The 14563-nt window shown below is 41.8% G+C and overlaps 1 protein-coding gene across 4 annotated transcripts in view; it reads left to right on the top strand.

Annotated features, from left to right (window-relative positions):
* The window catches only part of DYM (dymeclin), a 206112-nt gene that overhangs the window by 161250 nt on the left and 30299 nt on the right, over positions 1–14563 (top strand). For all 4 annotated transcript variants that reach the window (XM_041461668.1, XM_041461667.1, XM_041461666.1 and 1 more), the window contains 2 exons: positions 2097–2279; positions 11789–11902. In XM_041461668.1, the coding sequence (XP_041317602.1) occupies positions 2097–2279; positions 11789–11902 (297 nt within the window). The remainder of the gene's footprint in view (positions 1–2096; positions 2280–11788; positions 11903–14563) is intronic.

Raw genomic sequence — 14563 nt, 5'->3', positions numbered from 1 at the left:
GGATTTTCCTTCAGATGCCAGCTGAAGCAGTTATTTCTATTTTTGCCTAATATTTTCCATTACATACCCTTGACAACACCTACCTGGGATGCTTCATAGCACAATAATGAGGTAACTACAGGCAGAGGAACCACCTGATTTTGAAAGTAAAAATTATTTTTGTCATAGAGGAATGTGATCCCATTGACAGCAATCAGCTTTGTAAGGGTTTCTGCCGTCATTGTTAGCTACACTACAATGCTAATTTAGGTGGCAAAGTCATTAAAAAGTAGGAGATACATTCAGAAAAAAATCTGTAACCTTCACTGTCAGGTATCATTGCTAAAGAGGGAATTTTTTGGGAATGCGTGCACAAGATATTCCTCTTCAAACAAGAGCTCCAAAAAGCTTCCACTTAAATCTCCCTTGTACATGTAGAAGACAAGGGTTGGGGATAACCAGACTGTAGTGTGGGAATAATGATGGGATCTCACTTCCTCATGGTCCTCAGTGTCACAAAAGAAACGGAGCAGCAGGTTAGGGGAATGGTGCTGCCTTCTGCAGGGCCACATCTGGGAGAGGGATTCGGGACAAGGGACAGAGAGATTGGATAAGAGGGAATGGCTTCCCACTTCCAGAGGGCAGGTACAGATGGGATATTAGGAAGGAATCAGCTGTGAGGGTGGGCAGGCCCTGGCACAGGTTTCCCAGAGAAGCTGTGGCTGCCCCTGCATCCCTGGCAGTGCCCAAGGCCAGGCTGGATAGGGCTTGGAGCTGCTTGGGACAGTGGAAGGTGTCCCTACCCACAGAAGGGGTGGAACTGGCTGAGCTTTAAAGTTCCTGCCAGCCCAAACCATTTTGGGATTCTGTGAGCTGCACTTCTAGGAAGAAATGCCCCTTGCTTTCCATTGAAAGCAGGCAGAGCAAAGTGGTAGCAAAGAATTTTGTTCTTTTTGAGTCTAAACAAGATAATGAAAGTTCCTGTGTTCCTTCTGCCACATGACAATTCCTACAGTGCTGCTTAATAGTAGAAAATAACTGTGTGCAGAATGAATGGCAGCCCAACAAAATGCTGTAAGTACTGCCTTTTTGTGAAGAATTTAAGTGCCTTGTGATAACTCAGAAAGTGAACTTTGTGGGCAGTCAGCAAAAGGAAGTGTCGGTGGTTTCATTGTTCATATCCAGCAGAAAAACTCAAGCTGGTTTAGTATGGTTCTCATTCTTGCCAGACGTGTAAAGTCTCACAGTCCAGTGTTTGATGTGATGGAGACAATCTAAATGATATAAACAAGTAGAAGAGCCCCTTTTTTACCCTATTCCAAGGCAGGACAGACAGCTCTGCAGTCAGAATAACTGCATTGGAGATATCCTGATGTGGAGCTCAAGGAGGGAAATCCAGGCAGCTGGCAGGAGTTCACATGCTTGTTCAACTTAGGAAGTTTGAGTTGTCAAATGCACTGACAAAATGAAAAGCTCTACAAGTTAATCTTAGTGTGAAGGCTTAGTGCACTGCAAAAGGAGATTCCTTTTTTCATTTGTTACAAGTGTTCTTCAATGCCAAGAAAATAATTTTTAAAAAGAGTCAAAGGGGAAGAGTCTGGTAACAGTGACAGATGTTGAAGGTGCAGTGATGTTTGATACAGCCAGTTTTCCTTCTCCTGCCTTTGCTTTTCTCTTTCACCCACTGTATTTTATTTCTCTGTTACTTTTTCTCCTTTTTCCCTATCCCTCCTTCCTGCATAGGGGCTCAACAGAAAATGTAATAAATTAATTATATGCAGAAGTGCTTTTACATAGAATAGGAAGGGTTGAAAAGACTGTGTTCACTTAACCCTTACAAATTTGACTGATTACAATATGGTAATGCTTTATGTCATGGCTCCTGTTGGGAGAATCAAGCTATGAGGCTGAGTACTAGTATGATGCATTTCAATTAAAATTTTGGTGATTTCTGGAGAAAACAGATTCCTTTCCAGACACATGGATGCCAGATTTGCTCACCATAGAGAGATTACTAGCTAATAGCTTTATTAGTAATAATTACCTTTGCGCTGCCTTTATTACTCAATATTTTACAATGGAAAAGGGCACTCTGACCTTTCACTCCTTTCTTAAAGGCTCAAGACCTGAATGTGATTGAGGAAGTGATTCGAATGATGCTGGAGATCATCAACTCCTGCCTGACCAACTCCCTCCATCACAACCCCAACCTGGTGTACGCTCTGCTCTACAAGCGCGATCTGTTCGAGCAGTTTCGGACTCACCCCTCTTTCCAGGACATCATGCAAAATATAGACCTGGTGAGTGATACGTGACTTCAGAGATGGTTACACTTGGTTGTGTGAGCTCTTCTTGCTCTTGAGAGTTGGAAAATATTTATCACTTCTTACCAGTTTGTTTTAAAATGTTGAATTTTTCTGGTCTGTTTTTTGGGCCTGCACATGCCTTCTGGGCAGCATAGAAACACAGAGTGGTTTGGGTTGGAAGGGACCTTAAAGGTCATTTAGCTCCAACCCTCTAATTTCTTTAACAGCCCTTTCCCACATCTTTAACTGAGGAGAATCAGAGAGATTTTGAGATGCCTCTGGTAAGGAATTCCCAAGCTGTGACACATCTTTCACCCACCAAAGGGAGAACAATGTCAGCTTCTCTTGACTGCCCCTTGTTAGAAACCTACCTTTCAGGGTAGGAAAACCTAATTTTCATCATCAAGCAATCCTTTTTCTTTTCTCTTACTCCTCTCACCAGCCTATTAATGATTATAGGGAATTAATTTTAAATAACTGAAGAGCAGGCATTCAGCTGTCTTATTCCTGTCTGTATCTGAATGTGTGTTGTTTCCACCTGCCAAATGTTTTCTTCACAGCAACCTTCCCCTTGCATAGGGAAACATTTTAGAAGAAAACAGAACAAAATAGCTGTGGATAAGAAGCTGTTACCAGTGAAGTATGACTTTGGGAAACAGTTGTTAATTGTTTCTGCATCTGATAGTAGTTTTAATGTTCATATGGAGAGCCTGAGCTTCTGCTAGAAAAATCTGAAGCGTTGCAAATTTTTGTCTGTCTTCTAGTTAATATTTGCAGAGCTGAGCAATGTTTGAAGCCACACTATGACCACTGGGTGCAAAATACTGGAAGGGAGGGCTGAGCAGGGTGCTAAGTCTCTGAATGCAGTGAATAACATATTATTGTGCCTACAATTATCTACAGAGTTTTTTGTTTGATTTGCTTTTAATTACAGGAGATTGACAGATATCTGATTGCCCATAAAGGAAAATAATTCAAAATGTTGAACTGAAATCCTGCTCTGTACCTATTCCTTCCTCTTCTGTTCTCTCTTCACATTTTCTGGTCATGCAAGACTTTGAGGAGTGGAGAACTTGAAGCTCAAAACTCTCCAAACTTTCAGCAGCTGCAGACTACAGGCAGCATGATACTGTCTGGATGATTAGAGCAAGATGTCTTCAAGTTGTGTAAAGAGGATATGGTGCACTGAAGATAACAGTTGTCTACATTCCTGACTGAGATAGGGACCTTCTCTGGTTACTTGCCCACATCCAGGATAACTGATGGTGGCCAGATCCTTCTGCTTGCAGCCCTGTGCCTCCCACAGACAGCAGCACGTCCTTTCCTTTGTAACAGTTAAATGTAGGTTTTCCTCGACAATTTAAACAATTCCTCCCCAAAACTATTTAATATTGGGTTACAGCATAATGCCAGTTACATTCAGAAACTATTTAAAGCTTTCCAAGGGAGCATGTTGAATTTTTAAATAGCTCCTTTGTTAGAGAAGCGAGGACGTCAAAAAAAGAAATTTTTAATTTTTTTTTAAATGTACCTGTCACCATCTGGCAAGTGGTAAGAGCTGTCAGGCTTGTAGATCTGAATAAAAGATGAGATTCATCTGACTCCTTGTCTACCCTGTCACGTCCTGCACTTCATACACAGTATTGGCAGCACCATACAGAGCCAGTCTTTGTCACGTGTGCTGGAGCCACTGGTCTTGCTGTCCCTTGAAACAGTGGCAAATCATGTCAGTTTTACTGTACACATTGCAGGGAGCTTGCCTGGGAGCCATGTGGGCAGGATCTGAGAAGAACCAAAATGAGTTTCTGTCTCCAAGAACTTACCAGGCTTTTCTCTGCAGTGGTGGAGCTGGGAGCTCCATCCTCACAGCTGTATGGGACAGTGTGGATATCTGAAATGTAGCTGTGCTCTAAAAGGAGTCAGAAAAAAAATCTTAAAACATTTGACTCAATAAATTTCTAAAGTGTATGTTGCTGAAAACTGGGAGGATATACTCATGGGGAGGATCTCCCTATTCTTGACCTGCTCTTATATTCTTATTTTAGCATCCATCCCAGCCTGTTTTCAGGTAGAATAGTGAGCTGGCCAGGCTTTTCCTGTGACCAAGGCTGGTTATTCAGAAGAGGATGGCTCCACCAACTTCCTGTATACTGGGGAGCTGTGTTGGCTTTCAGGCTGTTGTGATCAATGAAATTTTGTGGCCCAATTTGTCTAAATTGTAGATAGAAATGGTAAATGTTGCGACTTTTGGTAATGCAAGAGTGGTCAAGAAAAATTACCTTTCTGAAGCTCTCTGAGTATGTCTGCAGGGGCTCTGCTACATCCTGACTCCCTCTCTTGGTGCTTTCTCTGGTAATAAACAGCAAAGTATGTTTGGATTATCTGTACCCATGCTGCAGTGGAACCAGGAGTGTAGTTTTTGACAATGGCATGTAGTGACAGGCCAAAGGACAATGGCTTCTCACTGCCAAAGGGCAGGGATAGATGGGATATTGGGAAGCCTCTTGGCTGGGAGGGTGGTGAGGCCCTGGCACAAGGTGCCCATAGGTGTTGTGGCTGGCCCATCCCTGGAAATGTTCCAGGCCAGGTTGGATAGGGCTTGCAGTAAACTGGTCTAGGAGAAGGTGCATTGGGATTGGACTAGATGGCCTTTGAAGGTTCCTTCCAGCCCACACCATTCTGGAATTCTATTATTCCAATCATCAGATAGCTCTAGAGATTCACATGAGCAGTAGGTGCCTGTTACGCACTGTGTCGCTTTGACATCCCTCTGCTCCAGCAAATTCTATCCACCAGCTGATGAAAGATTCTCTGGCTGTAAACTGTAGTCCAGATTTGTATTTCACAGAGAAATACTAATAGACAGTGTGATAATATTTAATGCTTCAGAAATCAGACCAAAATACAGAGCATGTAAAGTCTGTAATGAATTTTGGACACCGGAACAGTTGCCAGTTTGCCTTGTCAAGAATGTATAAAATAGATATGACATGAAAGACTTAAATACTTATTATTTTTACTCAGTTGGACATAATGTACTCATCAACCAAAAGGAAGCATGGAAGAGGTGAAAAGGCTAAAAATTTGAAGAAGAATTAATTGGAGAATGTACTGGAGATGTAATAATGAGTAGTTGATGGTGCAAATAGAAAAAGGCATCTGCTGCAATTCTGTGTGTGTATAAAAGCTAGGAATTACCCAGAGATGTCCTCTAAGCCTAATCACACTGGTGACATCTTAGCTGGATTACTCTGGGTTTAGAATCTCAGAACCATTTAGGCTGAAAAAGACTTTCAAGACCATTGAGTCCAACCGTTCCCCAGCACTGCCCAGGTTACCACTGTCCCATGTCCCCAGGTGCCACAGCCATACAGCTTTTAAACTCTTCCACAGGGTCACCTGGCTGGGACAGCCCTGGGGCCATTGCCCCCCTGGGCACACCTGTGCTCATACTCAGCTGGAACCATGAAAGAAATTCTAGGTAGAAATGAGAGCTGAGGAAACAGAACTTCTGAAGGTGCTGATTTGCTGAAGTGATGTGGTATTTTTCAAATTAAATGCTGCTTTGAAGGGAAATGGAATAATCTCTTTGGCTTACTTGTGGGTTCACAGGTCATAAGGAAAGACTTTTCCAAGGTTAAGAATAATGAAGCACTGTCGTAGGTTTTCAGGGACTTCAGCATTGGAGATCTCTGGGGTTTGACAGCATGGCACTGGGGCAGAGGACAGACCAGCACAGGTACAGGCACAGGTAGATCTGGGGATGCCTCTGTGGCCCCACCAGAGCTCAGACCAGAGCAGGAATTCCCCAGTTTACCTTCAGCACAGACCTAACCACATTAGCTCTGGGCTGTTTCTCAGGATTTGGACCATTCAGTTTACTCTGGAAGTACCCATAATCTCTGTGTGCTTCATCACTGAGGCAAAAATAGGTGGATGTATAAGGGTTGTTAGTATATTGACCACTTTTTATTGAAAACTACTTATTTGCCTCTGTGTTTTTATAAATAATCTAAAAATCACCATTACCAGCTGATTGGGAACCATTAATGCTTTACAGAAGAAACTGAAATCAAAATACCTTCTGCTTCCTATTACTTTACCTTTCATTTTAGAAAGTCATTTTAGTAGCAGATAGTGCATCTTTTTTATCTAAAATGGGATATTCTTCTTCTCAGTGGCGAGCAAAGAGGAATGTTATGGTTCCGCTTCTGGCCTTGTGCAGAAATATTTAATCTGGGAGCTGTCTATATGCCTCCACTTCAGAGGTGGTCTGTAATTTGGTCAGCCGCTTCAGATATGTCAGGAATTTGGTGGAGACTCTTCGCTTATCATTCCTAAAGATGTGTTTGGTTCATGGCCACGGTGAGAACTCCTTGGCTTTCACTGCTCTCATATTTCCTACAAGCGAGCAACTGATACCAGGTGGTGGAACAGGCCTAACTAGGAGCTGCTAGAATTTTGTTTGCAAAATACTCTGATAGACATCAGGAGGTTGGGGGCAACGGCTTAGTGATGCAAAGGATTCAGTTGATGCAATTTTCTGCAAGGAATTTAATTCTTCAAAGACATTTCCCTACTAGATTTTAAAATCAATCAAGTTGTCTTCACTCTGGCATAGCAACCCCTGTTGTAAGACCTTCAGGACTTAAGAACTAAGTTTTTATGGCTTTCCTTAAAATTAGAAAAACCTTGATCCTGCTGATTACCAGAGCCTGGCTAAATACTCTTAAGGTTTTGGTGGATTTGGGTTGGGGTTTTATTGGTTTTTGTTTGTTTGCTTTGGGGGGGCTCTTCTTGCCTGTATTTTTTTTTCTCCTCACTCCTACACCGTAAGAGTGGAGAGCAGAATACCTGGAAAAGCTCACATGTCCTTGAACATGCTCCTCATTTCAAGGTGGTTCTGAGAAATACAGTACTTCAAGTTGGCTGATTAACCTCTTCTATTTCTCCTGCTATTGAATCACCTGAAGCTGTTTCACCCCTTCTTAAATCACCAAGGGTTGGCATTGCCTCTCATTGGCTCCAGCTATGACTACTGGATACCAAATGTAGCTGTGATTTATGTTTCCCTATGGAAGCTACTTAGTTGAAGTGCTAATCCTGTGGTACTTTACAGCGAGAGGTTTGTTTTCTTCTTTTCTACTCCATTCAGTGTGGCATCAATACACCATATTACTCTCCCAGTGGTGAACGTGGCTGGAAATAAAATTCTCAAAGTGTTTCTTTCAATCACTTTCAAAGGGAAACAAAATCAACGAAAACAGGTTCAAAACTTACTCATTTTTTGCCAAGTGATTTTTTCTTCTGTCTTTCTGAACTGACCTTTGCAGTTGCAGGCAGAGGAGGCAGCAACGTGTTGTACTGTTATTTTTAGCTGGAGGAGAAGGAGAGGAGTTGTCATGTTGATTAGGCAGCAGCACAGCCTGGGCTGCCGCAGGCCTCACAGCACTTCAGCATCTGCTGATAGAATCCAAGTGGAGAAAACATTTTGCCCTTGATAGCTCTGCTGTTGGCATGCTGTAAGGGGAAGTATTTTGTTACTTCAGCCTTGCAGCCCAATTGAAAACAATAGTTGGGTGAAATAACAGACACTCTAGTTGTTCCCTCACAATCTCAGAAATAATCTCCAAAACCTAAAATATTGCCTTTAAATGAAAAATGTTTCTAAATTGTTCTAATCTTGTAGTACTTTTAATCTCTGGCAATATCTTGTAAGTTTACTGTTTAGAAAACAAAAGGAGAAAGCATGAGTTTCTCATGGAAAATTGATCTCTAGGAAGAAATTCTCACCGCGGGGGTGGTGAGGCCCTGGCACAGGTTTCCCAGAGCAGCTGTGGCTGTCCCTGAGTCCCTGAAAGTGCCCAAGGCCAGGCTGGATGGGGCTGGAGCACCCTGGGATAGTGGAAGGTGTCCCTGCCCATGGCAGGGATATCACACTAAATGATCTTTAAGGTCCCTTCCCAACCAAACCCTTCCATGCGTCTATGATTAAAACCAGTTTTGGAAATCACTACAGAAAACTACAGTTTTTGTATAGAAATATTAATGGTATTTTAATAGAAACCCTGGGAAGGCCTGAGCTGGAGGTGGCCAAACCAGGTCCCCTGTGCCCATTGTACCACAGGTACCTTAGGTTAGACTAAAGTACAGCCAGGATTAGACTCTGCACAGGACAAGGCTCTTCATGCATTTTATCTGGATAGGTGTCAGATATTCCTGATGAGGGGTTGTCTAATCCTGGATTAAATGTGCCTTTTAATCTCTGCTAGTATGGAAGCCAGACTGGAGAGAGAGCTCTTAGAATGGGTTATGTTGCTTCAAGGAGAGGCCTTTCAGTGCTCAGCATGACTAGGAAGAGAGTAATTCGCAGCAACTTGCGGATTCTTTTTACTATTCTTTTTAAGCAGTCTTTGCAGTTGTTTTCTTAGACCAATTGCCCAAATAATTAAGAAGAAAATTAATTTTCAGAGTATCAGGAAGATACCATCTCTCAGCCTTCTTTATTTGCCCGAAGATTTGGGGTTTTTCTATTCATACAGTCATATGCTCAGCTGGTTTTAAAACATTTACTAAAACCTGAAACTCATTTAATACTATTCACAGCTTATTTTTTCTGGTTCATTTTACTTTCAATGGGACAAGGAGTGGAAATCTGCTAATTTTCATTTTTATTTTAAATTCACCTCTGTTATTTAAATATAGAAGATAATGAAAGCTCTTTCAAAGGAAAAGGCTACTCTTCCTTAATATGATGTTGAGCTTTTATATTTTTATATCTGACTAGATTAGTAGGAAAAGTCTTAGACCCTCTGCTACAGAGGTGGGAGCTTGGGCATGAGAGACATAATACTGGATGCTTTTTGATTTTATTCCTGATCTGGAACTAATAAGAAAATGTCTTCTTTAGGATCTCCTCTGTATAATTAATCTTTTATTTTTCTTTTTGCTTTTCTGTTTTCTTACTTCATTGGGATACTCGTGGGTACCTCACTGTCTCGTTGGGGTATCTCTCTTTTGGACCCTGCTCCCAGGGTGCAAAAGAGAGGTACTTAATTTCTATTTTGTTTGAAGTAGTAAGGCAAATAACTCCCAGAGATAAGTGCCATTATTAAAGTAGGTATTTTTAATTTTAGTCATCAACTACACATCAAAAATAGCCATTCTGAGTTCTCTAAAATGCTGACATAGCCTGAAAATACTGGAAGCGTGTCTTGCTTTTGTTCTTTTGAAATATAACCCAAAGATTAGTACCTTTACCACAAAAACATAAGTCTTTCAAAAACATGTTAAGATTGAAGGGTTTGAATTCCCAAAATAGGAAATGTCAGAATTCAGGGAGTATCTGTGAACTTCATTCAGTTTTTTTACATGTTTGCATTATGATAGTATTTTATCCTTTTGGTTAAAAGCTAAATATTAAGTTTTGCTTTTGTTGTGGTTTAGCAGAACTTGAGCTAACAAGGCAGTGCCACTGGGATGGATTCTCTGCAGGAGCCTGCCCTTGGCAAGGATGGGTTTCACCAGTGATTACTGACAACAGAGGAGTGTTGAATGCAGGAAGACTTTTTTTCTTTCAAAGTCTGTGGGCAACTTGCTTGTTCCTCTGTGAGCTGTGTAACCTCCACCAGCAATTTGTCCCAAACTCCGTGCCAAAACCGTGTCAGCCTCACTCTGAGGTCCTCATACTCTTTGCACAAGCTGTTTCTTGCTGTTTTACTCTGTTATTTCTGGTCCCTCCCTCCAGCTCCTTTGCTTATGAACTAAGCACATCTTCCTACTCCTTTTTTTCTAAGGATCAGAGATCACAGTGCTCCACCAGGTCCTTATCTCTAAGAATGTAAAAGCCTACCTGCAGCATCTGCCAGAGGCAGTGAAATTCTCCCTTTCTACTCAAGTATGGAGATAATAGTAAGGACAGCACAGAAGATTAAACCTGAATTTTCTCTTGACTGGTTTGTGTACTTCTGTTGTTAGAAACAAAATAAAACAGAAATAAACCAAACCAAATACCACAATCCCATGACAACCCCAAAAAGCAACTTCCAGCAACTTTAGTCTGCTTCTGTCTCATTCACTTGGTGTAAGAGTTTCTAGAGATACCAGCAAATCTTCCAGCTCTAAACAAGGGCTGGGCTTTCTGTGGGGGAAGTCACAAACAGGAACAACAAATTTGAATCTCACAGTAATCAAGCCATCAGCTGTCTTTGTTTTATGAACAGCAGCTGAGCTGGGAGGCATAATTAGGGTAATGGTTTCTGGCTCCAGCTGTGTCTCACTACAGAACAAAGAGAGCTCAGCAGAGATTTTGTAGTATAGTACACTTTTCCCTGCTTCTACTTGGGAGAATTATCGAAGACTACTCGATGGACTGGGACTGTGATTCAGATACAAGTGAACATCAGTATTTTTCCACAGAGCATGTTGAAGGCTCACAGGATTTTGCAGAACCTGCCATTAGGATTGTGTTTGCCTCCAGCCTAGGGGTAGCCAGGTGCTCTGGTGTAGACAGGCTCTACCAAGTGCCTCTTGTGGTACTTCCAGAGGATTCTAAGTAGGTGTTGAAATTTTTCCTCAGACCCTTTTTGTGTTTTGAGTCCTGGATCCCTTGTGTGACTAAGGAATTTACCTGGGATAAGGGATGGGGTTTGCAAAGTGTGTTCTTTTTGGATGAAAGGAGCTATAGAAATTGAAGTTTTCTGATGTCCCACATAGATAACTGCCGGTGGGATGTCTGCTTCTGCTGTGCCCCACTGAGCTTGGAGAGGGATAAAAGTTAAAGCCTGACCTAACTGAGTTCTAGCTAACAAGGACCAGCTGGGTCACAGAAAAGGAAAGGGAGGGGAAATATGGTGAAAATCAGCTTGGCTTTACCAGGGGGGATGTCTGGAGGATGACAGGGAATTTGCAGGATTCCTTAGGCCTAGAATCCAGGATGTGGAAGGTATGTGGCACTTGGGGTGGATACAGGGTGGAAGAGGAGCTTTGTGGACTTCCTTCTCACCAGCCACTTGCTGTGGCTTTGAGTGCTACACAACTCCTAAGAAATGTAGTCTCTCATATTGAGATACTTAACAGTTGTGTTAAAGCCTTTTGTCCAGAAGTCAGTGAGACTATAGTGATTTTACTTTAATACTTTACAATGTAAGTAACTTTCTAGCTCAAATCATAGAAAGACTGGAAGAACTCCAAAGCCTGATGGGCAGAATGGACAAAAAGCAATATAGGCATATGTCAGTGCACAGTACTTGGGAATGTAAATTTATTAATTCAGCTGTGTGTGTCATATTGTAAAATCATCTGTCTGTTAAAAATGATTGCAGGAGGATGCTGAGAGTTGTGCTAATTTGACATTAACAAAGTCTCCCTGGCTGTGACACTGGCAATAATGTGATTACTCTTTAAGAAGTGCAGTGGTGCCAAAAAAGAAGATGACAGCTTTTTGTATAAATTGATCCAAAGATCTCTTCTGTTTATTTATGTGCTGTGATGTTTCATTCCAGGTGATCAGCTTTTTCAGCTCCCGATTAGAGCAAGCTGGAGCTGAGCTGTCAGTAGAGCGAGTTCTGGAAATCATCAAGCAAGGAGCTGTTGCTTTGCCCAAAGACAGGCTAAGAGTAAGTGCTCAAGACCTCATCACTTAAAGTATACTGTTCCTATCAATTACACATATATGCCCTTTATATCTGTAACTTCAAGAAATCATCTCTCCTCTCAGTAGTGACTGATAAGTGATTACACTGTCGATTGCCATATGTGTATGTTTTCATTTAAATTCCTAATTTCTGCTAAGTGTTTGGGTGAGTTTTTGTGATTAGTTATTAAATTGAAGTGTGTGGAGGAATTAAATTTGCTGAAGCTAAGGTTTTCTTCATCGTACCCTGAAGATGCAGGCTCCTCTCTCCATCTGTTGTTTAGGTATGCTGTAACCAAACACTGGTAATTCTCTCTTTTGATTAATTTATTTTTCTGTCTCTAGTGTTCTTTTTCTGTCTCTAGTGTTCTAGTGCACCTCTGTCTCGGTCTGTATTAAGTGCTATACAGATAAATTTGGAGGGCTTTAGTTAATAATTACCCAACCTAATGAAAATCAGTTCAGGACCTGTAAGTCTGGTCAACATGATGATGAGCTTTCTGTATAATCCTCAGCAGTCCCCTCCATTCTTTTCTGAGAACTTCTCAAATCTCTTGAGGGATTTACCAACTTGACAGGTTTCGTGAGGCTAAAATCCATTAATGGTTGTGTGATGTTTAGATACTGCAATAAAGAAATCTGTGTAAGTGGGTAAGTAAGCAAATGGGAGCTGTGTGTGTTTTTTAAACATGATGAATCTTGTTTCTCTGTTATGCCAAGTGTATTTTAAATACTGTCTGTTTTCTGCAGAACTATTTTTGTTGCTACTCTGTGATAAGAGAGTGAAAGCATCATTTCTTTTGTGGTAACTTTAGTAAAATATCCTCTGATAAGGCACACTGAGTCTACAGCCAGTGGCAATGGCTGGTAATTTATTTATATGCTGGTAATTTTGAAACACCCAGTGGGAATTTTCTAGCTGGCTGCATATACTAATGTCTTTCCTGCAGTTCCCTGTGTCCCTGGGATGGCACGTCTTCAGTCACTCAGACTGAATTCCTTCAGGAGAGGTTGGTCTAGAGTCCAAGTCCTGAGCTGCAGTACAGGAATAGCCTGAGTAACACCAGAGCAGTTATTGGCTCCAAATCCAGCCCTTCAGGTTGTCCTTTCTGTGTGGTGGTGCTGTGAATGCAGAGGAACACTGGAACTTCAGTGGTTTCTATGACAACTTGTTCTGATGTGCAGATAATTAAAAGCTCTTATGTTGAGGCTACACCCTTCTTGACACAGAGCCATCACCAAATCAATTCACTGCTTAGAAAAAAATGAAAGTTTTCTCAGTTGCTGAGTGTGCCACAATGACTGATATGTCAGGCCACAATTTACAGAAATGCAGTTTCTGGAGTGAAATCCCATCAAGTTTCCATTTTCTGCACTAACGATATACAGTATTCAAAATTATATGTTTATATTTTCACTTAAAGCAACAAACCAGCAGTTTTTGGTGTGTGCCAAGCTCTGTAAGTCCTCACCAAACAGTCAAGTACTTCCAGTTTTGAGGATGCTTAGTGTTGCTTGGAGCACTTCCCTTCCCTCTGGAGCACTTGAGTTTTGGGACAAAATTACAGAGGGAAGCCAGCCTGGCACATTAGTCTTCTATACTGACCACTTGCACCTACTGGGTTTTGTCTTTTTGTTTTCCTTTGGTTTCCTTTATTTTTCTTTTTTTTTTTTTTTTCCCCACTTTTTTTCTGCCTTTTTTTTTTTTTTTTTCCTTTTTTGTTTTTTATTTTTCTTTTCTTTCTTTTCTAATACTTTTGCTGAGCAGCAGTTTGGCCAGAGCAGGTTACTTTTCCATGCAGAAAAGGGGACATTGACCTTGGGATGGGATGTTTATATATATATAGATATGCATGTATGTATTGTCGTGCATCAATTTGTACATGCAAATAACATCCTTCCTTTGCAGAGGTAGTGATAAGGAGCAGCACATGTTTCCCTCCTATAGAAATGGCCTTGTGAGTCTTTGTGCCCTCTGTCCATGTGCCTCTCTCCTGGGAGTCTCCCTGTTCCTCAGGTCTTCCCGCTTAAGTCTGAGGTTTTTAGGGGAAGCTATTCTAAAGCTCGACAAACTCATATTAAGATCAGACTGAAGATATTGTTACACAATAACTCTGGCAACTCTGAGGCATTTCAACAGCTAAGTAAAGGAGAAAGCTTTAATCCATATGTCTTTAATGACACTCTCTGGGCAAGTCTGGATGGGTGGGAGCAGCCCTACCCACTCTGGCTTTGATGGCACCTCAGGGAGCTGTGCAGAGCCACAAGGTCCCCCCTGAGCCTCCTTTTCTCCAGGCTCAGCCCCTTCCCAGCTCCCTCAGCCTCTCCTGGGGCTCCAGCCCCTTCCCAGCCCCGTTCCCTGCCCTGGACACGCTCCAGCCCCTCAGTGTCTCTCTTGTCCTGAGGGCCCAGAGCTGTCCCAGCACTGGGAGCAGCTTGTGCTCAGCCAGCTTGGACAATGTCTGGAGGAACTGTGAATCTGTTGCATCTGTGTTAACACAACCTACACATAATTCCAATGTGCAAAGCTGTGGAGTTCAATCCCAATAATATATATATGTGTGTGTGTCAGCTTTGCAGTTAATTGCTAACTAATTTTCAAGCCATCCTTGCCTTTTGCCACAGCATACTGAAGTGCTGTAAA

This window comes from Pyrgilauda ruficollis, unplaced genomic scaffold (assembly GCF_017590135.1).
Source record: "Pyrgilauda ruficollis isolate IOZ18807 unplaced genomic scaffold, ASM1759013v1 scaffold150, whole genome shotgun sequence".
In the NCBI taxonomy this organism is placed as follows: Eukaryota; Metazoa; Chordata; class Aves; order Passeriformes; family Passeridae; genus Pyrgilauda; species Pyrgilauda ruficollis.
This window is presented reverse-complemented; position numbering and strand designations above follow the sequence as displayed.